This window comes from Petaurus breviceps, unplaced genomic scaffold (assembly GCF_028583685.1).
Source record: "Petaurus breviceps papuanus isolate PSGF00001 unplaced genomic scaffold, PetGlider_PUasm1.0 174, whole genome shotgun sequence".
NCBI classification, from domain to species: Eukaryota; Metazoa; Chordata; class Mammalia; order Diprotodontia; family Petauridae; genus Petaurus; species Petaurus breviceps.
In genome coordinates, this window is record NW_027185761.1 from 74,219,129 (window position 1) to 74,245,612 (window position 26,484).

General features: G+C 51.1%; 1 protein-coding gene across 4 annotated transcripts in view; it reads left to right on the forward strand.

The window, feature by feature from the left end:
* ELMO1 (engulfment and cell motility 1) overlaps positions 1 to 26,484 on the forward strand; it is a 391,469-nt gene that overhangs the window by 160,041 nt on the left and 204,944 nt on the right. For all 4 annotated transcript variants that reach the window (XM_069084405.1, XM_069084406.1, XM_069084407.1 and 1 more), the window contains one exon: positions 18,002 to 18,106. In XM_069084405.1, coding sequence (XP_068940506.1) covers positions 18,002 to 18,106 — 105 coding nt within the window. The remainder of the gene's footprint in view (positions 1 to 18,001; positions 18,107 to 26,484) is intronic.

The window sequence follows — 26,484 nt, forward strand, 5'->3', positions numbered from 1 at the left end:
GGCTGGCCCAGGAGGACGCAGCTAACAGTGTCTTAGGGGGGATGGAAACTTGGCCATTGTCTGGTGTGCTCCCACCCTGTGCTGCTGCTGACTCGATGACGTTCCAGGTGCCTTCAGCCCCAAAGGTTCTGTGCAGCTGGGAGTTGACGTCAGGGTCCAGCCCTTAGGTTTCTGGCTCAGGAGCCTTCGAGTCATGTGCTGACCCTGGACCTTACCAGGAGGGCCATGCCGCCCATTGGAACAGGGCTGGTTTCTTCCCATGATGGCTTGGTGGCCAAGCTAGAGTTTGGGTTCAGAATTCAGGATCTGGGTCACTTGAGCCACGTTCCCAAAGGCCAGGCATCTTGGTTTTGCCTTAGCTGGTCTCTGCCTTGACAGCCAGGATGGGCCTTCTGTTTTCATCCCTTCTCCTGGGGACTTGGGGCATTGGAGGAGCCTGGAGGAAGTTCCACTGACACTTTCTCCAGGGCCTCAGCAGCTGTCCATTTCCCTAGTGCTCAGCTGTGCTGACAGTCCAGGAAGACCCTCAAGAAGGGATGTGCACCCAGACACCCCCACCCCCATCCCAGCTGGCCCAGGCCCTTTTCCTCAGGCTGGGAGACCTTTATAAACTCTGGCCAGTCAGGAGGAGATCCTGATTAGGAAAGTGACATTTTGTACAAGGCGAAACCTCGTCAGACCTGACCAACAAGGAAAGGATAGTGTCTGCTGGAGTAGGGAGGTCACATAAAGCAATCCCCATGGAAGGATTTGGATTGAGCATGGGCTCACCCCTCCTCCCCCAAATCTTCATCCCCCTCACAATTCCCCAAAGGAGCTGAAGTGGATTCTTCTGGAAGGTCCTTGCGGAAAATGCAACTTGAAAAGGCAGCTGGGAACAATTCCAGACTCTTCTCTGGCTGAGCTGAGCTGGTCTCCTGGCTTCCAGGGACTGTGTCTGACCCATTTGGAGGTGGGGCTGCTTCTGCCATCGGCCCTCCCCAAATCTTTCTGACTGCTCTAGGATGGTCAATGATGGCCTCCACCACCTTCTCCTCTCTGCTTCTGAATTTCCGTGACTCCCCTTGCCCCCCATCTACCTCTGCAGTCACATATGGGGGATACATACACATTTTTTCCTGGCCAGATTAACAAAGTTTTAAAAAAGGAAGCCAGGATATAGTTTAATACCTTCAAGTATTGGGCTTAAAAAAACCATTGCCTTTCCCTGCCCCCCCCCCAGGGAATCCAGTGTCCATTTTGGGAGGCAATGGGGTTCCAGTGGGGTTCAAAACCCACTTCTGGTGCCTGAACCTGCATGACCTTGGAAAGGGAAAGAAGGCAGGAGGAGAGAAAGCATTTATTAAGTGCCTACTGTGTTCTCTATGCTAAGGACTTTACAAATAATATTTCATTTGAGTGACTGGGACTGAGTGACAGGAGGGGGCTCGTGAGGTCAGTTCTTATCTACTGTGACTATGTCATCCCCCAGGGGACACCCCCAATGAGGGTCCAGGCTTCCCTTTGTTTTCTTACCCCTGTGTCTGTCTGCAGGTACATCCACAGCCTTCTGATGGTGACTTTCATGTCCAGCTTCTAAGTGGTTTGCCAGTTGGCCAACGCTAGAGGGCACTCACTGCATGCTTCCAGCCTCCTCCCTTTCACTTTCTATTGTTTTCCAGTGTGCTTGGAGCCCTCTCTGAGATCAGGCTGTGGCTGGGACGTAAGCGAGGCTGCCAGGGCTGTCATCCTTAATTATTGCAGCTGTCAGGGACCACTCCCTCTCTGAGTGTCACCGGCATTCATCACATGAATACTGGTCCCAACTCAGCTTTCAAAGGCATGAACATGATGATGTTCATCCTTGTCTCTTCCCTGTTCCTGCTGCTCAGGCTAGTCACTGGAGCCGAGGCTTCTTCCAGGGAGACATTTCTGAGTGTAAATATCTAACCATGTCACTCCCCTGTCTAGGGGCATCAGTGACCCCCTAGTCCCTCTAAGGTCACACTGATTCCTCGGTTTGGCATTTAAAATTCTGCACAGTCTGGTTCCCACAACCTCCCTTGCCAGACCCCCCCCCCTCCCAGCAACTGGCAAAATGCACAACTACCAGCTTCAGAACTCTAGGTTGCATGTGAGTCTGAAAGCAGAGAAGATTCTGCTTTTTAACAAGTGCTGGGTATCAGTTTGTCCCTGTGAGTGGAGCCCTTCACACCTTCATTCTCTCTTTCAGCTCAGTTGACCTCATGGGTACAAGTCATTCAGTCCCCGTGTCTTATGCATAAGCACAGATCTGTAGTAGAACATTTCTGCAGCTTCCAAGAGGCGCCCTTCTCATTGAACACATAGAGAAATAAGGGTGAGAGGGGAGGTCACTTTGGTCCACCAGGCTTACAGTTAGGGCAGAATTGCACCCTCTGAAACCTCTACCCAAGAACCAGATTTTATTGGAGTCTATTCCAAATACCAGTAGGTGTGTTCATCTTTTACTGGGGACATTTTGTTGAAAGGCTAGAAACTGAGGCATAGCTTGAACGGAATGTAAGGTTCTATGGTCAAATGCAGTGGCCTGCATTCCATAGTCTTAGAAAGTCATGGGACAATCAGAGAGAAGCCATCAATGGCTTCTATGATTGGTGGGATGGGAGTGCAGCCCTCCCATCTTCATGTTATTGGAACGGAAGAGAGAACCATGACCCCTCTCTACCATGTGCCTTGAGCCTTGATGCTAGGTACAGTCAGACAGAGGCCAGGTCTTGATAACCAAACCAAAAGATGTTAGTTTCCAATGGGCTCTTGAAAGAGCAGGTTCAGAGAAACCAACAAAGTTGGATTTGTTGATATTTCTTTTTCTTTTGACCCAAATTTACCATATGCCATATTTCGAACAAACTCGTAGTTTTGACTCTGTAGATTAGTCTATATAGAAACCCCAAAAAGATATTTAAGCATTTAGATTGAGGCATTTTGTCTTCATTTTGCTGGCTTTCTTTGAGATAGGATGAATCCAGGAATGTAGGACCACTTCTTCTCCTTGCAACTTTCCGTTGTCTTCAGAGGACAGGCCTGGGTTCAGGAAAAGTTCCAGTCAGGTTATTCATTGATCCTAGGGAAGCATTGGAAAGAAGCTCCCACCAGCCTCCTGAGTGAGAGGAAGGGCTGTGGCCTGGACTGGTGGCGTTGGGATTGGCTGAATGGATAACCATCCACAAAGAGGAACGGATCCCAGCCTGGAAGATGTCTCTAGCGGAGAGTCCTCCGAGGGTGCTCAGGATATTTGAGGACAGCATGAGGCTGGGAGGCAAAGCCCACATAAGATGGAAAGCCCATGGCCCCTACTGAAGGCAGGAGAATGAAGTGAAAGTTCTCTGGTTAAAAAACAATCCACTGCACAAGGAGAGTAGGGGGGGGGCGGACCCCAATGGCAGCTCAAGGCCAGCAAGCGGGGCGTTTTCCGTGGCCTTTCAGCCCAAGCTATGCCAAGAGTGTGACATGAAAGCCAGAAGACCGGCAGGCCAACACAAGCGTGACGGGTCCTGGCTGCACTGAAGGAGACGAGTCTGCGCATGGCCCGGGGCCCCTAACACTGCCAACTCGCTGCTCGGGGCTCTGAGAGATCCGGCCTACTAAACACTTACCTTCCAAACGGGAAGGGGAAGACTCAGGCGGGGGCAGCGTCCCCGTCTTCGGTGCTGTGTCCTTCGCACATTTTGTTTGTGCTGAGGTTGGTCCGTCCTTGGGATAGGAACGAGATCATCTACAGATGCCTTCATGTTGGGCAGCATGTGACCTCCGGCGTCCCAAGGGAGGCAGGTGATGGCGCCTCCGTGCTCTGCCCCGACCCGCTGCCTGCCATTGAGGTCGGTTCTGAGAGCGCCGCTTCAGGAAGGCTATTGAGAAACTCGTGACTTGGTTTCTGGTTGCCTTGTCACCCAGACAAGGCTGACCAAAGTGATGAATCAAAGACACATCAATCAACAAGCGCTTTTTAAAATGCCTACTGAGTACCTGGTACCGTCCTAGGTGATAAAGATCCAAAAACAAAGGAAACAGTCCCAACCCTGGGACTCTGCAGCCTGAAAAGGAAAAGTCTGCGGGGAAGCATTTGAAAAGCCGTTACTGGGAGTCCAGCCTCTCAAGCATTGGCGCTATGACCCTGGGCCAATCACTTCATTTCAATCAGCGTCAGTTTTCTCACCTGTAAAATGGGTGGTGCGTTGGTCCTGGAGTCCAGAACATCCAAATCCAGACTCAGCCACTCACCAGCTGTAGGACCCTGGGCAAGTCTTTTGATTCTGTCTGTTTCAGTTTCCTTCACTGTAAAATGGGGGTTATGGTAATAGGATCTGTCTTCCAGGGTTGCTGAGAGGATCCAATGAGGCAGGTTTTGTGAAGGCATTCTGCAAACCTGGAAGCACCGGGTAAATGCCAACCATTGTCGTTATCTTCAAAACCACCTCAGGGATGTGATAAGGATCAGATGGGATGACGCGTAGGGCACTTGGTGAATCCGAAAACACCCAAACCGCCAGCGATCATTCCAGAAGGGGACATTGAGCAGTGGCGGGCATTTGCCTCAGTCTAGGGGGAAATGGCCTCGTATAGAATGAGCGGTAGCGAGCTCCCCGTCATCAACGCTCTTCAAAAAGATCCTAGTTAACTGCTAATGAGGAGCGCTCAGAGATCACGGTGTCAGGGGTTGGGCCCCTGGATTCTGACGTCTCCCTTAATACACCATATCCTAAGGTCTGATCGAGCTTCGTGCTGGTAGGAGAAAGAACAGATCTCAGCTCCCTTCCATCCCAGGAGCTGGCTGGGTCCATTAAAAGCGGTTCTTTTATAGGGACTGTGTAACCCTCCCTTCCATCTTCTCTCCCCACTTGGTAGTTTCATCCTTTGCCTATTTCCTGGGTCCTGGAAGAAACCGGACCTTGTAGAGGAACTTTGTGCTTGTTATAGGGACTGGAGGGTGGGGAGAAGTTGGGGTTCTCTGCCCTGGGGTTCATAGGCTGGAATTTTGGGGGGCTCTCTGCTTTTAGTGATTTGGGGATGGAAAGTATTGCCCTTGGTCACGGTAGAGGCAGGGTAGACTAATGGAGTCAGGAACACCTGGGTTTGAATTCAGCCTCAGACCTGGACTCAGGTGTGAGCCCAAGCCTCAGGTAGCCCTCAAGGGCTTGGGTTCCCACCGAGTTATGGATGAGCTGTGATGTAATTGGTGGAAAGTGTCGCTCCCCGCACCCAAAATTATAGCTCCTCTGCTCAGGTTTGGAGTTCTTCTAATGGCACCTAATAGGTCAGGGCCCCCTCAGAGGACAGCCCCAACCGAATCAGAGGGTCTGGGTTCCAATCCCAGCCCTACCATTTCACACTTTCCTAGGCTCCCACTTCCTCCAAAGCTGTAAAATAAGGTGGGTCCATCAGATGATCGACAAGAATCCTTAGAAATGAGAAACAGCCCCTCCCCCCCAACATATAAGGTTGGATTTGTGGGGTCTGGGCTCCAAAAAGCTGGCTCAAGGACAAAGTCTTGGAAGTAAAATGTGTTTATAAACTGGGGCCTCTCTGCAAAGGGATTTTGGTTCTGTGCTCCCCGGCAGCTGCTGCATTCCTGCATTTGAGGTCCCTGGCTCCTGAAACCTGCTGCCCAGGCTTTGGAGGGCTGAGGCACAGGATGGGAGCTTTCAGTGTCTGGGACTGAGGGCCGAGCCTCCTGCTGGGGGGGGGGGTGCCTGGGGGTCCGGTCCCTGCTTCGGCAGGCCTCGAGGCCAGGGATATTTCCTGTGAGTGAGGGGCTTTACATGACAGATATTAAAGACACCATGTCTGGGAGGCAGATTCTGACTGCCCAGTCTCCATTTCTGGAGAAGCTGCCCAGGGACAGCCACATTCTCTGCAATGAGAAGTCGGGCATTACTGCCTGGGATGCAAAGCCCATTGAGGGCATCAAATTCTGATAAAGGGCCAATTTCTGGGGCCTATTTTTACTAGTAGTCTAATGATGGGACCCATAGTGGGAGGCTGGGCCTCCAGTGCCTGGGGAAGGCCGGGAAGAGCCTTGGAACCCAAACGCTCAGTCTTCTGCCAGGTCTGTTCTCCAGCCTGGCTGCCATGCCCAGGTGGGGCCCAGAAAGGACCCAGCTGGGGCCCCTGCAGGCCCACACTGACCCCTTGGCTGGCCCAGCCTGCCACCAGCTCCTTTCTGGCCGCGCCCTTTTCCCACCTGAGCACAAGATTAGTTAGCAGATCTGGAGCCCTGGGGGGGAGGGGGTCTCTCAAGCTTGGGAGCTGCTCCTTCTAGATCTATTATGCTGGAGTATTTTCACTAAATTGCTATGTTTGGTCTTAAGTATCCAGGTCCCTCTGTGGTTAGGAATTCATGAGCTTAAAATCCAAGCCCAGACCCCTGCTGGCTCTGTAAGTCTCCTCTAAGGTCACCTAACTGTTCTCAGCCTCAGTTTCACCACCTGCAAAATGGGCACAGTAGCACCTGCCTGCTGCCTATGGAAATCTTTTGCATAACTTCCCATGTATAATGGGTATCATTGCCTGCCTTCTCAGTGGATGGGGGAGAGGCTGGAGGGAGGGAGAAAATTTGGAACTCTGAATTTAAAAAATGAATGTTAAATAGTGCCTACTTCCCAGGTTAGGGGGCTCAAAGGAGGGAACAAGCAAGAGCTGTATAAACCATCAAATGCTCCATAAATGCTGGCTTTTCTTATGGTGGTGGTGCTGAAACCCACTTTGCAGATAAGAAAACTGAGACTCAAAGACTTTCCTAGGGTCCAGAAAGCAGCAGCTCAGGAATGGCTTTAGACAGAGGCATAGCTCTGAAGTTCCAGACCTGTCTAAAAAAGGAGGGCCAAGGGGGCCGCCTCTTGACATGCGTGAGTACACCTGAGTTCTGGGCCACTCCCTGGCTCTTTGTTCTGTCCAGCTCACTCTGGCTCTTGGAGGCCAGGCCACTGGGCCAAGAAATCTTGGCAGGGTCTGACCAGCCTTCAAGAATGGCTTTGCCTCCCACTGGGGTCTGCTGTTCAGCCCTCCAGCCTCGCTCAGCACCGAGACAGGTCCAGCACCAGTCGGCTGGTCACATGGTCATGAGTAATTTTTCCAGGACAAACCCCAAGCCAGGGACCAATTTCCCAGGCTTTGGACAGATGGCTCCAGACCTCGGGGACCTGGCTCTAGGTTGCTGGGGACTTGGCAGGTCTGTGCTTGCTGATACCACCTTGCTGCTGGGGCCAAGACCCAGAGCAGCCACTGAAGGTTAAAGACAGATTTTAAGGTGCCCCTTCAGAATCTTGGGGGCCAGTCAGGTTCCTGCTTAGCCAAATCTGGATCTTTCCTTCACAGCCAGCCACATGTAGGGTGATGGAGTTCATTCCACAGCCTTCTGTCCGCTCCCTCAGTCCTTGGGCTTGGGTCCCAGTCTGGTCTCTGGGGTGGGGCAGGGGGCAGCTCTCTCCCTCCACTGGAACCTAGCCAGGCCGAGGGGCCCATGTGCCTATCAAGGAGTGGTGCCCAGGGACCCTGCCTGGGCTAAGTGGGGAGGGCTGCTGCCTGTCTCTCCCAGACAGATTGAGGGCTCCAGATGGTCGGTGATGTTTGAAGCCACCGTCCTCATGCTGAGCGTTTTCGTCAGAGCCCAGGTCCAGCTGACCCTCTCTCCTTTCATGCTCTGCAGGTGTTTCGGAAGCATTTGGATATATTTTCAGGGGGATCTTCGGGGGCCCTCGTGCTAGCTCTGGAGATAGATTTCTCGAAAAAGGAGGCAAGAATAGAAGGCGTTCTGGGCTGGGAGTCAGAGATTGATCCGTCAGCAGGCTGTTGTTAGGTCCCTAATATGTGCCAGATACCACACCCTAAGGCTCTGGGTGACAAAGAGAAGAGAAAACAGGCCTTGCTCGCAAGGGACTTCGAGCCTTGGGGGGGAGGGGGAGCCGCCGGCTTACCTGCTGTGTTCTAGGGGAATGGGGCCTCCTCCGCTCTGGGGTGGGGCGGGTCCACGCGGGGAGCTCCCCTTGGTAAGGGACTCGAAGGCCCTTCCCATGCTTTGGCATTCCTGAAGCTTCCGAGGAGTTTTCAACAGTCTTTGGTTTTTACGGACATCAGATTCCTCTTCCTGTACCCTGTCCTTATAACAAAAAGAAATATTCAGCAAAGACATACTGGCTGTGTCTTGCAGCATGTCCAACACTCTACCCGAAGGGTCCCCTCCTCCAATGAACGGAGGGAGATGCCTGTCTTCTTCTCGAGGGCCAGTCTTGGACTGCCATTATACACGAGGGAGGGAAGCAGCACCTTCTCCGAATGTCCTGAATGGCAGGCTTCCCTCCCTGGGAGGGATTTGTCCTCGAGGAAATAGTCTTCAGAATAGAGAAGGAGCTGAACGGCACCTGAGGGGTGCCTAGCCTTGCTGTGGGACACAGCCAGGGAACGGAAGGGCGGGAGCTCCCCTAATCGCTCCTCCTACGAACTGACGTTGGTGGCGCACCCCACGGGCGTCCCAGAGCCGGGCAGGGGGACTCGCCGTGTCGACACAGGCTCCAAGTGGATCGTCCAAGTCACTCGGAGACGACGATGAGAACCCTTTGTTGTAGCTTCATTCCCTGCCCTCTTTAGAGAGCAGGCTATAGATGCGCTCAGCTCGCGCCTCTGGACTGACCGTTTGCGGGGAGGCTCACGGGGGCAAGGCTCCCCGCTGGCCTTTGGAGTGAGCCTCGTCCAGCTTCCTCTGACCTCCATGAGTGAAGCCCTTATCTGCTCCTAGAAGGATCTGGAAGGTTTTATTTAGAAAGTGATCTCTGCTGCCTGGAGGAAGCGGACCGAGGGCAGCAGGTGCGGAGCGTTCGGAGGGAGCCGAGAGCCGATCACCCCCAGTTCCCGTCCGTCTGCACAGGGGTGCTTTTCGCGTCCCCCCTGGAGAAGGCATCTAGCAGGGGCTGGGTGGAGATGACTGAAGAGCGCCCTGATTCCATCCAGAGCACGTGCCTGCTCTGCCAAATAGGGGATGGAGGGCTGGGTCCGGAGCAAGGAAGACCCGAGCTCAGATTCACCGCAGACATTTCCTGTGTGATCCTGGGAAAGTCACTTCACTGCTGCCTGCCTCAGTTTCCTCAGCTGTAATGTGGACATCACGATAATATGGGAATCCTCACAGGGCTGTTGGGAGGATAGAATGAGACCATATTTGTGAAGCGCTAGCCGCAGTGCCTGGCTTTTTTTGTATACACCCTTCCCAGGCACTGTGCTGGGTGACGGGGATAAAAAGGGCTGGGAGGACACAGTGAAACTGCCTCTGCCCTCAAAGATCTTACATTCTACTTGTTGAAAACTGGAAGCACAGAAGAGGAAATATAAGATAAACGCAGTCATGTGGGGAAGATAATAGAGGACCAATGTCAGAGGGCGTCAGGAAGGCTTCCTGGAGGGGGTGCTCCTCGAGCTGAACCCTAGAAGAAGCCAGGAATTACAAGAAAGAGAAGTCATGCCTGGCATGAGGCACAGCCTGAACAAAGCTGCAGAGGCAAGCTAAAGGGGGCAGTCACTCTAGATCAAAGTTCTTTTTCAGAGAGAAATTTCTGATCTTGTAAACCAAACCCCCAATCCCCCTCTTCTCCCTAGAGCCTCCCTACTACCTTCTGTGACCCTCAGATGCTGGAAGAGATCTTTGAAGGCACCAATTCCAACCCTCTCATTTTTGCAGTTGAGGACACTAAGGCAGAGTGGTTAAGTGACTTTCCCTAATCCTTGGTGACTGAGTCCAAGGAAGGATTGGAACTTGGGTCTTCCTGACTCCAAGTGCAGAGCCCTCTCCATTATACCACACTGCCTCTGATGGTAGAGAAGAGGTCAGCAAAGTGCTTGTGGAGCCTAGAACCATAGATTTAGAGCTGGACCTTATGGACTTAGACATCTTCTAGCTCAACAATTTTAACCTGGGGTCTGTGAACTTGGTTTAAAAAAAATCATAACTATTTCAATTTACTTGTAATTAATTGTAATTGTGTAAGCCTGTACATTCTCCTTTATGCTTTTAAAACTGTGACTCTGAGAATGACTCCATGTCCTTCATCACGCTGACCGTCTGAGGGCTCTAGACCCAAGAAGGGCCCCATGCCCTGACTCCCAGCCTCTCAGATGGTCCACAGAGTGTGCCCATCGAAAGAATGGGTCTGGTGAGATGAGCGCTCTCTGGGCTTCCAGGGATAACCAGCTGCCAGCGGACACCATTCTACCCTTTTCTGTCATTCAATGCCTCAATCTACCAGGCCCTGCAGGCATCCTTAGAGGATGCCATCCAGACCCAGAGGGGCCACCATTCTAAAGCAACCCTTTCCTTGGCCCTGCCTTACATCCATGCCACCAAAGGACTTGGTCTGTGTGTGAAGGGCTGGGGCTAACAGATAGCTCTCACATCATGCCAGGGTAAGATGGTTTTGTTACAGACGCTCTCACTCTTTGCTGGCTAGAGGTGTCGTGTCTTAGTCCTGCCATCAGCCTGTTGTGGGTTCAGCTAAGAGGCAGCCGGGCCCTCGTGAGAGGGGGTGGTCAGCTGTGACCTCAATAGATCTGTCACTGCTGCTTCCCCACTGCTGCCCACTGCGCCTTGCAACTGAGAGCCAAGGAGAAAGGGCCAGAGCAGAAACTGGACCATGTTTTGTTTGTGGATGACGGCCGAGCGAAGATCCTTAGAACATTCTCCTCTCTGTCCCAAGGCTAGCACCTCACCCTAGCCTTGTTTTATCATCCTAAGCTCTTGAGAGACCATGGTCCTTCTCTTGAGGTGCCTGAGGGGAGCAGCTAGTCATGTGGGGCCAGAGTTTTCCAAACATGACTGTCATTTTTCCAATAATTCCAAGATGATAGGGAGCTTTTGGGGTGCCCATACCTAATGGGTACATAGGTTTTCCTATGGTCAGGAATTGGTGGTATTTCTTCTATGCCATCCTGTGGCTGAGGAGAGAGCTCCCCTGAAACAAGACTGGTACTGTGACTTTTTGTCCATGGAAACCACCATCTTGTCCCCCTAGTGGAGATGGGAGACTGCCTGGAAAGGAGGGTGGGACGATGGTTGATATCATGGTGCCAAAGTCATTGGAAACCTCAGAAGAAGATGAGCCTGATGAGAGTGAGGAGGGAAGTGTTTTTGTACAATAGACTGGAGAACGGAGGGGACGCTGAAGCTTTGTGTCTCCCCTTAAACTTGCCCCTTATTCCCATAGTCTGTTCAAGAACGATTCGTTTGTAATGGATTGAAACGTCCTTTTTCCTAATCCTTATCTGCTTAGAACAGAAGGTCCAGTGAATTTACCCCCAAAAAATGTAATTCAGAAACATATCTCAGAGGGGCTTCTTTAACATTGCCTTTTGCATTGTTCAAAATAACTTTTTCTTCTCTTTCATGAAGGAGCTGGGTCCAGGAGAAGAGCCAGTAATCAGTATGAAAGCATTAACATATCGAAATGCTCATTTGCATATTTTTTTGGCAGAGACTGCCCTTGATGGGCGCAATATGGAGTTCCATAATGCATGAGGCTAAGAGTTCTCCATGCTGCTGTCACATCTTATTAAGCCCGGCTGTGTGGGCCCTCTTCAGATAGCAGCAACGTGAGCCTGGCTTTCTCCTTGGACTCCATTTTCCCTGTCCTACAGAGTTCTTAGAGAACCTTGTCACTGAGGGTGGGAAGGGCAGGCCCGGCTCCTCCAGAGGCAAAGACTGTACCTTGTGACTGATGGATCTGCTCAACAGAAGGCAAGGGAGAGGGGAAAGGGATAGAGTCTGGTTTCCTTCAACTGGAGGGATGGTGCCCACTGGGGGGGGGAGGGAAGAATAAGTATTATATAGCACCCACTATGCGCTGGGCACTCTGCTAAGCACTTTGTGAAGTAAGAGCTGCTATCCCATTTTACAGCTGAGGAAACTGAGGTAGGCAAAGGGTAGGTGACCCTACCCTTACAGAGCTAGGAATGGTCTGAGGCTGGATTTGAACTCAGGTCTTCCTGATTCCAGGCCTGCTCTGTCACTGAACTATCAGCTGCCTCTGAAGTCACTATTGACTCTCCCTAATTTATCCAGTCTACACCTCTTTTGCTTGTGTAGACTGCCCTCCTTTGTCTCCCCAGCTCAATAAGTGCTGAGATGAGGCAGGAGGGTCCCATAATGCCCCCACTGTACTCACTGGGAATCAGATCCGGCCATTGGCTGTAGATAGTTATATTTCCCAGAATTCCAGGACTGGCACAGATGGCAGAGCAGACTCTCATTGGCCTGATCTGTGTGACTTGATTTTTAAAATGTTGTATACACTAGGCACAAACTATTGCACATGTTCAAATTACCAGGTGGAATTCTATGCAAATACTTTCCTCATCAAGATTTAAAAACAACCATTTGCCATCCGAATGCATTTTGTTTCATCTTTATCTTTTTTATTTCCAGGACATAAAATGGTCCCTGACACCTAGTAACTGATTAATAAATGCTTATTGATTGACTTAATTGGTGGATATGCAGTGAGTAAAGAAAGTGTTGAATGTTTACTGGGCGACAGGCCCAAAGGGCTCAGCCTAGAAAGACAGGAGGAAGGCAGTACCGAGTGGAGGAGAAAGCTGCCCTATGGGAGGGTCCTGCTGCAGGGAGGATGGCAGGCCCCGGGGCTTCAGGGGGTGTGGGCAGCACAGGACACATTGCACTCATTTCTTGGATGTTTATGTCAGTGCAAGGCAGTCGATAAAATGACATCATGTTCAATAGAAATAGTCATGGCTGGGGACGCAGTGAGAGGTGGGTTGGAGCCAGAGGACACATTGCACTCATTTCTTGAATGTTTATGTCAGTGCAAGGCAGTCGATAAAATGACATCATGTTCAATAAGAAATAGTCATGGCTGCGGACGCAGTGAGAGGTGGGTTGGAGCCGGAGGCTGGGGAGGAAACTCCTTTACAAACAACTGCTGCCTCAAACTTGACATCCCTAGGGGTTTTCTGGGGATGGCCGGGGGGGGGGGGGCGCTGAGGGCTGATAACATTTCACAGAATCGCAGAATTAGGGGCCGAAGGGACGTGGGCAGCCATCCAACGTGGCCCAGTGTGAAGGGATCTCTGATACAGCTTAGCTGCCCACACTTCCTCATGGGGACTCCCGGGTCAGGTCCACTCCCCGCCCCTCCCCAGGCTGTTGTGTGGATCAGATGAGACACCCCACGTCACATGCTTTGTAAACCTTAGAGCATGGGGTCAACACTAGCCATATAAAAATAATCATCAATGATAGCAATAATAGTAATTATTATTAAGGGTTGTGTGTAAGCACAGTGGTGTTGGAGACAGGAATTCACCAAAGATATCCCCCAGTGTCTTTCCCTGTAGATGAAAGCACTTTGGATTTGACTTGACTTTGGAGTCAGAGAACCTGAGTTCTAATCTCACCTTTAGTTGTGTGACCTTGGGCAAATCACTTAGGGCTCAGTGTTTGCATATAAGAAGAGATTGCTGGGATTGTGGTATTCCTTGGACACTAGAGCTGCATAGAGTCTTTCTGGAGGCAGAATGTGGGAATCAGAGGAGCTCCCAGAGGCTCCACAGGCAGATCTCTAGCGAACCAACCCCCTTCCCAAGATGGGCCATCCAGTCTTTGTCTGGGAACTCCAGTGACAGGGAAGGGGCCTCCTGTCTTCCACAGCAGCTTCAGGATGGTTTTCTTTCTGTAGAACCTGCATCTCTCTCTCTGCTCCTCGTCCCTGTCACTCCTGATTAGTCCCCTTTCTTCTCCACAATCCTTCCCGCTCTTGAAGACCCCCTCCTGGAAGCCTTCAGTCCCTCAGCCAGCTGTCCTCTGGCAGACATTCAAGGCTGTCGTCCTCCTGCTTACCTGCCCGCAGGACCCAGGTCAGGTCCCATCACTGCGTGGCAGGCGTCTGAGCGCAGACGCCAAATGGAGCAGGAGACCCTACAGATGGGAGGCCCAGAATTAAAGACTCTTAAAATCTGTGCTGTTCTGCCAGCATTTTAAAGCTCCTGCTGTGTTTAATGGAGACATGATTGAAAGGCATTCATTGAGCTATTACTATTTGCCAGGCAAGTGCTAAATGCCGAGGATACAGGACTGAGCAAGTGAGGTAGGGAAGTGACATGGTGGGCCAGAGAGGAGGCAAGGAGGCTGCTCATCAGCCACAGGCCACATCCACGAGGTCCATCCAGAGGCAGAGGCTGGAAAGGTGGTGGGAAATGAGCTCTACAGCCACACAGCCATGTCGACCTAACAAGACACACAAAATGGATGACAAGTGTGTCTGCCCGGACTGTGATATGAAGCTATGTGGCCAGTCCTTGGAATCAGTCCCTCAGGCCACACACATTGGGCAGACGCTCCAGGTGCATGTGAGCTGGACAGAGAATTGAACAAGAGAGAGAGGGATGGTTAGCACTGAGGAGAATATGGGGCCATCAGTGAGTGCCCCCTGCTCCCTAAAGCAAAACCCCATCTTCTTTACAATGGCTTCTCCAGTGGATGCCTGGCCACAAATGAAAATACTTCATGTCTCTGGAGAATCATCTTTGCAGGTGTCCCCAGAGGTCATGGAAAGGCACACGTGGTAGGAAGAGAAGAATAAAAGACATGAACATGGGCACACGTGGTAAGAAAAGGAGATGGGCTGGTCATGTAATGGGGCTGGGGGTGGGCAGCCAACTCCAGCATTTCACTGGTTTCCTTGAAAGACTTAGTAAAGGAAGGCCTCCCGCATTTTGGAAAAAGAGGTAGACAAAGACAGTGCAGATGGCGGCCGTCGGTGGGGAGGCCATCACAGAGCTATTTCTGCATCACTGTTTCTGGGGCATGGACAGGGCCAAGTCAAACCACAGCTGAGCTCTGGGAGGCTGGTAGTATAAAAGGCCTCAGGTCTGGAGGTGGCAGAATGGGGACACGGCCCAGCCCAGCCCAACAATGGAGCTCCAAATGAGATGCCAGGCTCTGGCCAGGGTTCTCTGGTGGCTTTCTTTCTTTGCTTAATGGGTTGGCACTGCTCTCCTGAAAGTAAAACATGTGTCCTTGGAAAAGAGAAACAGCCGTCCTCTGTAGCTGGGGGGGAGAGCTGTCTACATGATTCACTGAGGAACACCTCTGCACGCAGTTACAAATGGTGCTTCGAAGGCCGAGCCGAAGCAAGCGGACGCCATGGTGGAAGAAAGGAAAATTCCAAGCAATCCATCAAAGTTCTGGCAGCTTCGATTTCAAGGCAGGTAGAACAACAAAAAAAACTGAGAAAGGAAAATAAATCTGTTCCTCTGACATCATAAAGAACCGAAGATGGAGGAGGAGGGGGCTCTGGCCTCGGCCAGCTCTTCCTGGTTCTCCTCAGAGCCCCTCGGCACCTGGGCGCTCAGCGTGAATCCCATCATCAGGCCTTTGGGTCCCATGAAGGGCCTGAGGAGGGTTTTGTTGCAGATACTTTGACAATCTTACAAAGAAGAAGGCTAAGGTGCTGTCTGTCATCCAAGGGGAATAAAGGACCCTCCCTCTTTCCTGTGCCTTCAAATTCTAGTGATCTTCAGAACTTAATATTGATAATGATTTAAGGAAAGTTTCTATCTGACTTCTGTGTAGTCCAAGCCTAACAGAAAAAAAACACAAGTGAGGGCCACTTGGTGGTGCAGCAGATAGTGAGTTCAAATCTGGCCTCAAACACTGGCTGTGTGACCCTGGTCAAGTCACTGCCTCAGTTTGCCTAGCTGTAAAGTGAGGATAATAATAGCACTTCCTTCACAGGGTTGTTGTAAGGATCAAGTGCAATAGTAATTATTACAAAGGGACTAGCACAGTGCTGGGCTGTAGAAATGCTGCTGTTACAATCAGACCCTTGCAATAGCTGAAGTTCTGGAAAGCCAGTGGGTTGTTGGAAAGGAACAACTTTCTCGTCGTTCCTCTTTTTCTTGCCTGAAGCAAGCACAGAGATTGAGCCTGCCCTAGAAAATGGTGCCTCTCTCTGCATTTTGTGTCTCTGAAAGCCGCTGTGCCATCCACGAAAGCATCGAGGCCAGTGATAATTAACTAGGCGCTTCTTCAAAGAGACTGTGAAATTAAATTATTTAGTTTTCTGACTGGAAGGGAAATTAGAATAGGATGCATGCATTGTTCTTCTGCTTTTAGCTCTGTGAGGTCCCACTCTGGTGTCTCACTGTGGCGTGGAGGTTGTCCTGGCCTCTTTTCCTCTTGGCTCCTTTTTCTCCAAATCTCAGCACCCAGACCCTGTCCAGACCCTCACTGACCCTTAGAGATGGGCAGTTTCTGAAGCAACAGTCTCTTCTCCCCAGTTAGAGCTTAAGCATTTTAGCCCTTTCAAGATGTTCAAATCAATTTATCTTTGTTGTTTTGTCCTGGCTTTTTTTTTCTTTCAGAAATTCCATTCAGTTGTGCTTCTTTGAACAGGAATACTTGGAAATCATCTATTTACTTTTTGGTTTATCTTTTTTTCCTACTCCTTCCTTTCCTTTCTTATATTAACAGCACAATCCTATATGATTCTGAATGGGGTTCCTTGGCACATAATAAGTCTCTTGCTAGCAATATTTTTTCTTTGACATAGGAGCTCTGAAGTTTGGTAATCACATTTCTAGGAGTATTAAATCTGGAGTTTCTTTCAGGTTCTTTCAATTTGCCTGCAGATTCCAATAGTTTTGGATAGTTTGGTTCTATAATTTCTCAGAATGTGTGCACAAGCTTTTTGTTTAATTATACTTTCTTGGAGAACACAATGATTTTAAAGTTATCTGCCCTCATCTTGTTTCCTAGCTTAGTACTTTTCAAGAGTAACTGTAGTTATGTTTTCTTCCCCCTTTTCGGTCTTCTGATTTTGCTTTTATAGGTCTTCTTATAGCATTGCATTTTTTAGTTCTTTTCCTATCATGTGGGGTTTGTTGTGTTTTTTTTTTCAGTGTCTACTACTTTGGTAAGGTTTTCCAGTTTCTATTCTGAATTTTCCTTTAAATCCAAATTTTCCTTTAAAGGTCTTCTTTAACAGTTTATATTTTCCTTTTTTTTTATAATTTTAGCAGCCTTTCCATTTGCTCTTGGTCCTTAAGACTGGTATAGTCTCTTTTCTAAGGTTCTGCTTGTAATTTAGGAAGACTAGTGTGGGAGAGCCAGTGTAGGAGAGAGTCTGGAGCACTGAACTTGGAGTCAAGGTGGGCATTCGAATCCTACCTCGGATAGCTGTGGATCCCTGGGCTACTGTGCCTCGGCTCCCTCATCTTACAAAGGAGCTGAACCTGATGGCCTCTAAGGCACCAACAAGCCCCTCCTCCCTGATCCTATGTTCTCTTTTCCTAAGCTGGACTCATATCCCAGGGCTGTCTGAAACCATCATCTTTCATCATTGTAACTGTTTTCTCATTTCTTTGGTTTCTCTGCTGAGACCATTGCTTCACATTTTTATCTGGCTCTGAAGTTGCTAGAATGACTCCTTCCATGCAGCTTGCGGGGGGGGGGGGGTGCTGAATGATGGCCAGGTCTGCCAAGGTCTCAGTTCTCAGCCTGCTCGAGGGGATCTCAGCAGCCTCATGGACCGCGGCTTCTGGGCCCTTCCTCTTCTATGCTTTCTTGTCCGATTGTTGTCCCCCTTATCTTGTGCCTCTGGTAGAGCGTAAGCTCCTTGAGGACAAGGACTCTGACACTTTCCTTCTCCTCTGTATCTGTGGGACATAGTACTTTCCGTACACTAGGCATTTAAATTGTTATTTGATAGCATTCCATGGACTCAGTTTTGGTAGTTCACCCAGGTGTCCAACCTTCAAATGGAGATTCTCGGCACATAAGAGCTTAACCCCCTAAGGATCCCTGAGAATGGTCCATTTCACACTTCCCCTGCCTCCAGGAGGAGTCCCACCTCCCAGGGGTCGGTCACTGCTGCTCTCAAGGGGAGGTGCGAGCCGAGTCAGTCCTTTGGAGGACAAGCCAGCAGAAGGCAGCACCACTCTGCTGGGCAAGGCTGCTGACATGTTACTCTCTGTCTTTCCACAGAACCATGTGAACCCAGCCATGGACTTCACCCAGACTCCTCCCGGAATGTTGGCCCTTGACAACATGCTGTACTTTGCCAAGCACCACCAGGATGCATACATCCGGGTAAGTGCCCTGCCCCTTCCCTGTCTTTTGAGTTTTCGGTGGCATTCAGTTCATTGTTGTGTGAACGTGACCCGTGGGTTTGAGAAACCATCCTCAGAATTCAGACGCTCTGGTCAGAAATGTTTTAGCTACTTGTTGGTTATTCCTCAGAAGAACGGGAGTGCGCAGCATGCATGAATGTTGCATAGAATCTGCTTCGAGTGAATGATAGTTATTGAGCATATTATTAAAGCTATATTGAGTGCCTGCCATGTGGGAGGTGCTGGGGGTATGAAGACTAAAAACAAAATCGTCCCTGCTTTGAAGAAGCTTGCTTTCCGTGCTTGGTTTTGCCGAGTTCTTTTTCTCCTTGTCTCCATGAGAAACAGCCTTGTGACTGGTTCTTGAGAGTTGAAATATGTAGAGACCAGACTCTTTCCATTTCTCCTAACCGATGTTGGGAAATGTGTCCAGGTCTTTTCTAAGGGGCCTTCCACCCTCAAGCAAATGTTTGATTCTCAATCTCCAGTCTGGTCAGGCCCCGTCTTCTAGTGATCTCTGGGACTCCCCAAGCTTCTTGAGTTGCAACCTTCACATCAACAAGTGGGTCTTGGAGCAGGCACCTGGTCAGCCTGGTTTGGGATCCACCAGCTCCTCCCCTGGCCCTCCTCTGAACTCCTTCCTCTCCCCAGGGTCCCTGGCTCTCACACCAGACCGTCGAGCTTCAGAGGAAGCTGATGGGTGGGCAGAGCTCAGCCAGCTTCAGGGAGAGGCTGTATGTTGGACTCTGAAGATAGCTCTGAAAGAGACGGACTTGGTGACTCCTGAGCTAGGACTGGAGGAAGAGCTCAGCAGAGACCCTCCATATGAAGGGGCACCTGGCAGACTGAGCATGGTTTGCTCACTCATGGTGATCTCTGCCATTGACACCCCTGAGAACATGGCGGGGGAGGTGCCCCACCAGGTACTTCAGTGGTCTTGGAGTCTGCCCCAATACATACAACTTCCCTGGGGACCCCCCAAAACCCAAGGAAGAACAAAAAATAGAGGGTAAGAGCCCCAGAACACCAGATACCAATGGTCCCAGCTCTCCACTGCGAAGGTCACCCAGCAGTGTGGCAGTATCTAATGCAGTCAACAAGGCCTGCCTGCCTGCTTGTGCACCCTCTGCAGAGACAGGACACTGCCCTCATCAGCCCTGGACTCCCAACCATCTCCCAATCAGTAGCTAAAACAAACAGCACCACTCTGGACATTCTGTTATAAACAGAGTTTTGGAGATTGGCTTAATTTAACAAATTCTTCCTAGGCACCGTAACTTAGCCTAGTAGGAGATGTTTTAATTAGTGCTCCTCCCTTGGCCCCAATATACAGTCTCTCCTTCCCCATCTTTGGAGAGAAACTGTGTTCAGGGCTGCCCCCACTAAAAGAAGGCAAAGTGGGTCTTCCTGGTTGGAGGAGGAGGAGGAGGAGGGAGAGAGGAGAAGGAGGAAGAGGAGGAAAAGGAGGAGGAGGAGGAAGAGGAGGAGGGAGGAAGAAGAGGAAGAAGGGGAGGGGGAGGGTGGGACTTGGCACCTTCCCCCGAGGGAGGGGCCAGGGAGCTTTCCTATTTATTACTACAAAGTCTGGTCAATGGTGAGGAGCTGGGTTTGTTTTCTGTTTCTTTCCTGTGGTCTCTTCCCATGGGGCAGCAGCCCCAGCCGCTGGCTTCTTCGCTGGAATACCCCAAGGCCTCTAGAGGCAGTGTGCATAGTGGTTAGGTCACTGGCCCTGGAGTCAGGGCTGCTTACTGGCTTCATGGCGGGGCAGCCCCCTGACCCTTCTCTCTTCCCTCATCAATGGAGGTCGTCACAGCACCAGCCCCACATGCTGGTTGTGTGGATCAGGGGAGAATGGTACTCAATCAGCAGACATTTATTAAGAACCTACTGTGTACTGGGCAATGTGCTAATCACTGGGGATACAGTGCCTGCCCTCAGGGAGCTGACAGTCTAACAGGGGAGGCCCCGTGCAAACAGACACATACCACAGTAGATGAGCAGGAAACAAACCCCAGGGGTGGCCTTGGAATTGAGAGGCAGGGTGGGAAAGGCTTCCAGAGCAGGCGGCTTCAGCTGGGGCCTAAAGGCCTCCAGGAGGCAGAGTGCAGGAGGAGAGCGGAGCTTGGGGGGCTGCGCCATTGAAGACAAGAGTCAGGGTTCTGATCCCTTTGGCCCCAGTCACTCCAGGCTGTGTTCCTCCTCTGGGCCTTCATTTTCCCCTTTGTAAGAGGGAGGGGTGTTGTGGAGCCCCTGAGGTCCTCCCAGCTGCAGAATCAGGCTTCTCGGGCCTCCAGCCATCTCCTTCCGACCCTCCTGAGCCTAAGCCCTGGACGAGCCTCCTCACAGGCTCCTTGCCTCCTCTCTCTCCAGATCCCGATCAGCGACCCCTCCCGACAAAGGACCTCTGGGAGCCCCCAGGGCATCCTTCCTCCTCCCCTCCTCTGGCTGGCTTTCCAGCTGGTCCCCAGCCCACCCAGCTCCAGGATTGCACCACTGGCCTCACCATACTCCCAGGCCTCCAGACAGCCTGAAATGCTCCATCCATCTTATAGTCAGCCAGGTGGCACAGTGGACAGAACCCTGGGCCTGGAGCCAGAAAGACCTGAGTTCAAATCCAGCCCCAGACACTCTCTAGTGTGACCCCAGAAGTCATGCCTCTGCTTGCCTCAGTTTGCTCATCTGTAAAATAGGTGTAGCAATAGTGCTTGCTTCCCAGGGTTGCTGTGAAGCCCAAGTGAAATAATATTTGTAGAGTTCCTGGCACACAGCAGGAGCCATGCAAATGCTAAGCTGCTATTACAGTAGGACTGTACAAATGATCATATAAAGCTAAGATAATGTCATTGTAGGCTCGTAGAGAGCTGAGAGGGACCTCAGAGGCCATCAAGGCCAGCTCTTTCTCTTACACATCAGGAAACTGAGGCAGGGCAGTTAGGTAGAGTCGGGAGGACCTGAGTTACTAGCCTTGTGGCCTTGGGCAAGTCACTTAAACCCAATTGCCCTGCCATCTCTCCTCCAAAAAGGAAAAAAAAAAAAAAGAAAACTGAAGTCCAGAGAGGCTGAGGGATTCTTTCTGAGACACACAGCTAGGTGGGATGTGAATGGAGGTTCTCCTGGCTCTCACCCTCCCCACAAAGCCTTGGATCAAAGAGTCTAGACGTTGTCATGACTTTCTGGTAGTGTGGACTTGGGGTCAGGGTTCTGAGTTCAAATCCAGCCTCAAATGCATCTGGAGCATCTGACAACAGCAATCACGAAGTGTCCTGGACACTCAGTCTCTTTACCTGTGAAGCAGAAACCTTAAGCCTGTGTGGCCTATGCCCTAGGTTTGGGCTTTGTAGAAACTACAGAACTTCCTCCCTTGTTTGTGCCTCCCTGCTTGGACTGTGGGACGGCTGGGTGGGGCAGCGGGGGAGCACTGGGTCTGCAGTCAGGAGGACCTGAGTTCAAATCCAGCCTCTGCACTGCCTAGCTGGGTGACCCTGGGCAAGTCACTTCACCCTGCTTGCCTCAGTTTCCTTATCTGTAAAATGAACTGGAGAAGGGAATGGCGAACAGTCCAGGATCTTTGCCGAGAAAACCCCAAACGGGGTCAGGGAGAGTCGGATATGACTGGAATGACTGAGCCCTGACAGTTCCTGGAGGGCAGACCTCTAGGACCCATTAGGCTGTAGAGAGGTCGGTCCCTGAGGGCGGGGCCCATTCCCTGCTCCCCCAACTCATGGACCAGACCTGTGGTTTCGTTGGTCTCTGTAGAACGCATCCTTTGAGGGACTCCCCTGAGGTTGCCCAGCCCGTCCAGGGTCCCTCAGCCAGTGTGTCAGAGCCCCGGTGTCCAGCCCCACGCTGCCCCTCCACGCAAGGCATGTGGCATCAATCAGCGTCTGTGAATCGATCGAGGAGGGCTTTTTTCCTCATGCCTGGGTCTCTTTCCAGGGGGTCAGCGCGGACCCACAGACTGCATGTTTCACTCTTGCTCTGACCTTGGTCAGGCAGAAAGGAGAGCCTGGCATCCCTTCCTGCCCGCTCTCCTGCCAGGCAGGGGCTCGGGAAAGGGAAATGGGCTTAGACCCTGCCATAAATTAGTGGAATGGCTAATATCAGGCCCCTAATGAAGCCTGGAGAACTTGCAACTCCCGCGCGGGCTCTCGAGGGATCCAGAGCTGTCCACTCGGCCCGTGGTGTGGACGTAAAATGGGCGCTCGTGCCCAGAGAGCCGCGGGGGGCGGGGGAGGGAGACTGAAGCTTTACACTCATTTACCGAACTGTGCACACGCCAAAGGGGAAACTGGCAGCGTCTCAAGCTCCATAATTACAGGACAGTTCATAGCGTGTAATTAAAGTTAATGACGAAGTAAATGATGGGAATAAAGCTTGGTAGCACTTGGTTTTCTCTTCTCCGGGCTCTGGCACGCTCCCTCCTCCCTCCCCCCCCCCCCCGGCAATCTTGCTGGAGGCGGCTGCCAGGCTCCCCCATCGTTTATTCATTCATCCATTTATTTATTTATTTTCTTATTTGCCTGTCCATTTCTGTATCTATCTCTTCGTTTATTTACTCATTTAGAGGTTTATTTATCTATAGATTAGTTTACCTACCCATCTCCTTATTTATTTATTTGTTCATTTGATTGTTCTCTCTTCACCTCTCTCTCCACTCATTTGTTCATTTATCTCTAGGTCTCAATTTTCTCATGATTTTTGAGATTACATGCTGCCTGTGGCCTGGGCCATCTGAAGGCTAGGTCCCTTTGCAGAGCCTGCAGGGCGGGCCTGGATGTGGCTACTTTATTTGCCCAAGAGAATGAAGAGCACCGTCTCTCAGCCTCTGGGGGTGTCTGGTTGGACTCCCCTTGGCTGAGGCCCAGAGCTTGTTCCTTGTTGTCAACAGCTTAGAGGAGGGGGGTCAGCCTTGGAGGGGGTCTTGGCCAGAGTTGAGCTGGATGGCGCTGAGACCAGTGGGGGGCTCAAAGGCCCCACTTTTTGGCCTGTCCGGGCCTAACTGACATCAGCACACGCTCCAGGCCACAGGATAAAAAGGTTCTAAATGGACCTCAGGAGTCAGTTTTCCTCTGCCCTGGTTTTGGCAGGATGTCCTGGGCTCCTATGCCACCCCTGGACACTTCCTGGCTGAGTGAGACTGTATTCTCAAGCTCTGACTCTCCCTACTCCATGTTCCTTAAATTCACTGATGTGAGTCTTTGCAGAGCCAAAAAGCCCGGAGGTGATGGTCTGTCTTCAAGAGATTGAGGGAGTGAGCAGGAGTGCTGTCCCTTGGTCGCCCTCCTCACACCGACTAAAGCTGAGCGACTTCTGGGAAGCTGAGCAAGGGCAAAACCCCAAACCTGCAGTTTTCTGAAGAGGACTTGGGGGAAGCCACAGACCCCAGGAGCACCCGGATTCGAATTGTGCTTCTGACCCTGGCAAATCACCCAGCCTCTCCTGGCCCCTTGTCACTCTACAGGATGGCTCCAGGGGTCCTGATCTGCCTCAGAGGAGGGAGTATCCAATCTGGAAGTCCCTCACCCCACAAAACCACAGATCCCCCAGCCCCATTGAGAAGAAAGGATTTCGTACAAAGACAGGGTAAAGGGACCGGGAATCCTCAACCAGGAGAAGAGAAGACAGGGGCCGGGGGTGGGCTGTCTTCCAGTGTTTATGTGGAACGTGAGTCAGACCTGTTCTGATGGGCCCCAGAGGACTGAACCACAATTACTGGGTTAACTTAAGGGATTTAGGCTTAATAATGAATTAAATTTAATCAGCATTTATGAAGCACCTACTGTATGCCAGAAAGTATACAAAGTATACGGTTCCAAAGTAAGACAACCATGTTGTGCAACCCACAGGAATCACCACATAGTACAAGGGAAAAGAGAGCCGGATTTGGAGTCAGAGGTCCTTGGTTCACATCCTGCCTCTGCCATTCACCACCTGTGAGACATGGACAAGTCACTGAGGTGGTCTGTGCTTTGGTTTCCTCACCTGTCAAGCGAGAGAGACAGGCCAGGTGGCATCCAGGCCCTTTCCAGTTCTAGATCTGGTCCCTGCAGAACCCTGAGAAGTGGTCAGCCAGGCCTCTGCTCGTAGCTCTCCAGTGCCTGGGAGCTCACTACCTCCCAAGAAAGCAATCTCCTTTTTGGAAGATCACATGAGATAATAATAAAAAGTTCTCTGAGAAACCTGAAAGCATGAAATAAATGCTGTAGCTGTGCTGATCACTCCACCTCAGCTATAATCGGCACGCTTTCTTTGGATACAGCCAGAGTTACTTCCCTGAAACCTCCCCAAATCTCAGCCACCCTCCAGTGAGTTCTCCTGGAACATTTGCTCCTTGTTCTTGCTCCTCTGGGGTCAAGCCTGGCCCAAAGAAAGGCTGAGAGATTGAGAGTTTGGGCCTGAGTTCAAATCCCAACTCTGATTACCTACTGCTTGAGTGACTTTGGTCAAGTCATTTAACTTGGCCGGGCCTCCGAGGTCAACTGAGTGGCCTGTCACATGTTTTTCAACTCCCACTTTAGGATCTCGTGATCCCAGGAGTCGGATTTATCTTCCCTCCATCCGCCTTACACACATTTGAAGCCAGCTCAACACTCTCCTGTAAGACGTCCAGAATGTCGCCGGTCTGTGTGGGGTGAGAACTGAGACCCTGGAAGGGAGAACACCGACTCAACCATTCCCCTGGCAGGCTTCTCTGCTCATGCCATACTTATTGTCTTAATATGGAATGTGTTCCTTGGGACTCATTCATTAGCACCGGGGATAAAACAGACTTTCCCCCCCTTCGATGGCTGCTGCTTTCCCCAGTAAGCTGCATTCTATCCGGGGCCATTTTCCCCTAGGATAGAACATGCCTTGTTTTTAGGACGGAAGTCTGAGGGCTCACTCACCCATAGGCATTCACTTTCCAGTGTGATTATGTGCTCATTTCCATCTGTGGAGGACTGATAAACTTTCTCATTTGGGCTGACAGAGATCCCACCCATCTATAACATAGCAAGCTTCCTAAGCCTTGAACGATGACCATGGCCAAAAGACCCTTCCCACCTGGGGATGAGCTGGACTGGCTTCAGACATCTGGCACATGGCTCGTCACCACCCAGCCTGCCAAACCAAACCTGCCCTTGGTGCCATGGCCGCTGAGACTCCAGATACCATTAATTCCAAAATGTGGAATCATGGTGGTGCTTAGTACCAATGCTTTATGGCCTTTAAGGGGACTTCAGAGCTCCCAAAGGGGCTGGTGACATTTTCCCAGCGAGAAATGCCAGCCCCTCTCTGCCCCGTTGGGGTGATGCCAGAGAAATCCCTTTGTTCCATACTGAATTTCTCCAAAAGTGGCCCTTTATCCAGTCATGTGATGTGGCCCAAGTCTGAATCTTGGGGTGGGACCTAGTGTCCAGGGCCACTGTCACGGTGGACAGGTCCCGCTCAGCCGACTGGACCTCAGACACAAGAGGAAGAGTCTCTGGTGCCCAATAACCAAGGGATCATCCAGGTTTGCTCTGTGACTCCCAAGCACCAAGTCTTATGGCACTGAGCCAGCCCCAGGAGCCAGGAGGAATGTTTCTGAGTAAGAGTCCAGCTTCAGACAGGCTGGGGGAGGGGGGTAACCTCAGTCCCAGCTGTTTGAGGGGTTCTCCTAACTATGGTCATTACGTGGAAGATAAGAAGCTTGCACCAGGTGACCTATGAGATCCCCCACACAGTGAAATCTCTGATGTCTTTGCCTTTTTTGTCCTCTCCTTTAATGTCCCTGGCCTCCCAGGGCGCTCCCCCCACTTTCACTTTTATTCACGTTCATTTGTTCCTTCCTCAGAAGCATCGTTGGGTTTGTAAGTTACACCATCATGACTGTCCCTTTGCACCTTCTCCCCATGGGATCTTCCCCAGCAAAGTTACTTCCCGTGTAGAGAAACCCTCCCCAGGAGCCTCATGCCCCTCTCTGGGAACCTCCTCACTGTCAGTCAAGGCCTTCCATCAGTGTGCCCTGCCCCTGCCTTTCCCCCAGGCACCCCTGCCTCTCCAGAGGTCTCAGTGAGCACCCCAGCCAAGCCGCTCAGGGAAGCTTTTGGAACTCTGTCCATCTCAGCCCTTCCCCACTCCTGGAAGGAGAGTGGTGTTTAGTAAAAGCCAGAAGAAAAGTCAACCTCTGGACATTTGTAGGAAGCCAAACTGGGCTTATTAGTTATGGACCTTAAGAAAAATCACTCCCTGATGGCCTGGTAACCTTTCAGCTGAGGAACAGGAGGTTGTGTGGGTCAGTGATGCCAAGTCCTGCTGCTCCTTGCAAGCATGATCTCTGTCTCTGTCTCTATTTCTCTCTCTCCTCCATCTCTATCTCCTTGTCCTCCTTTCTTT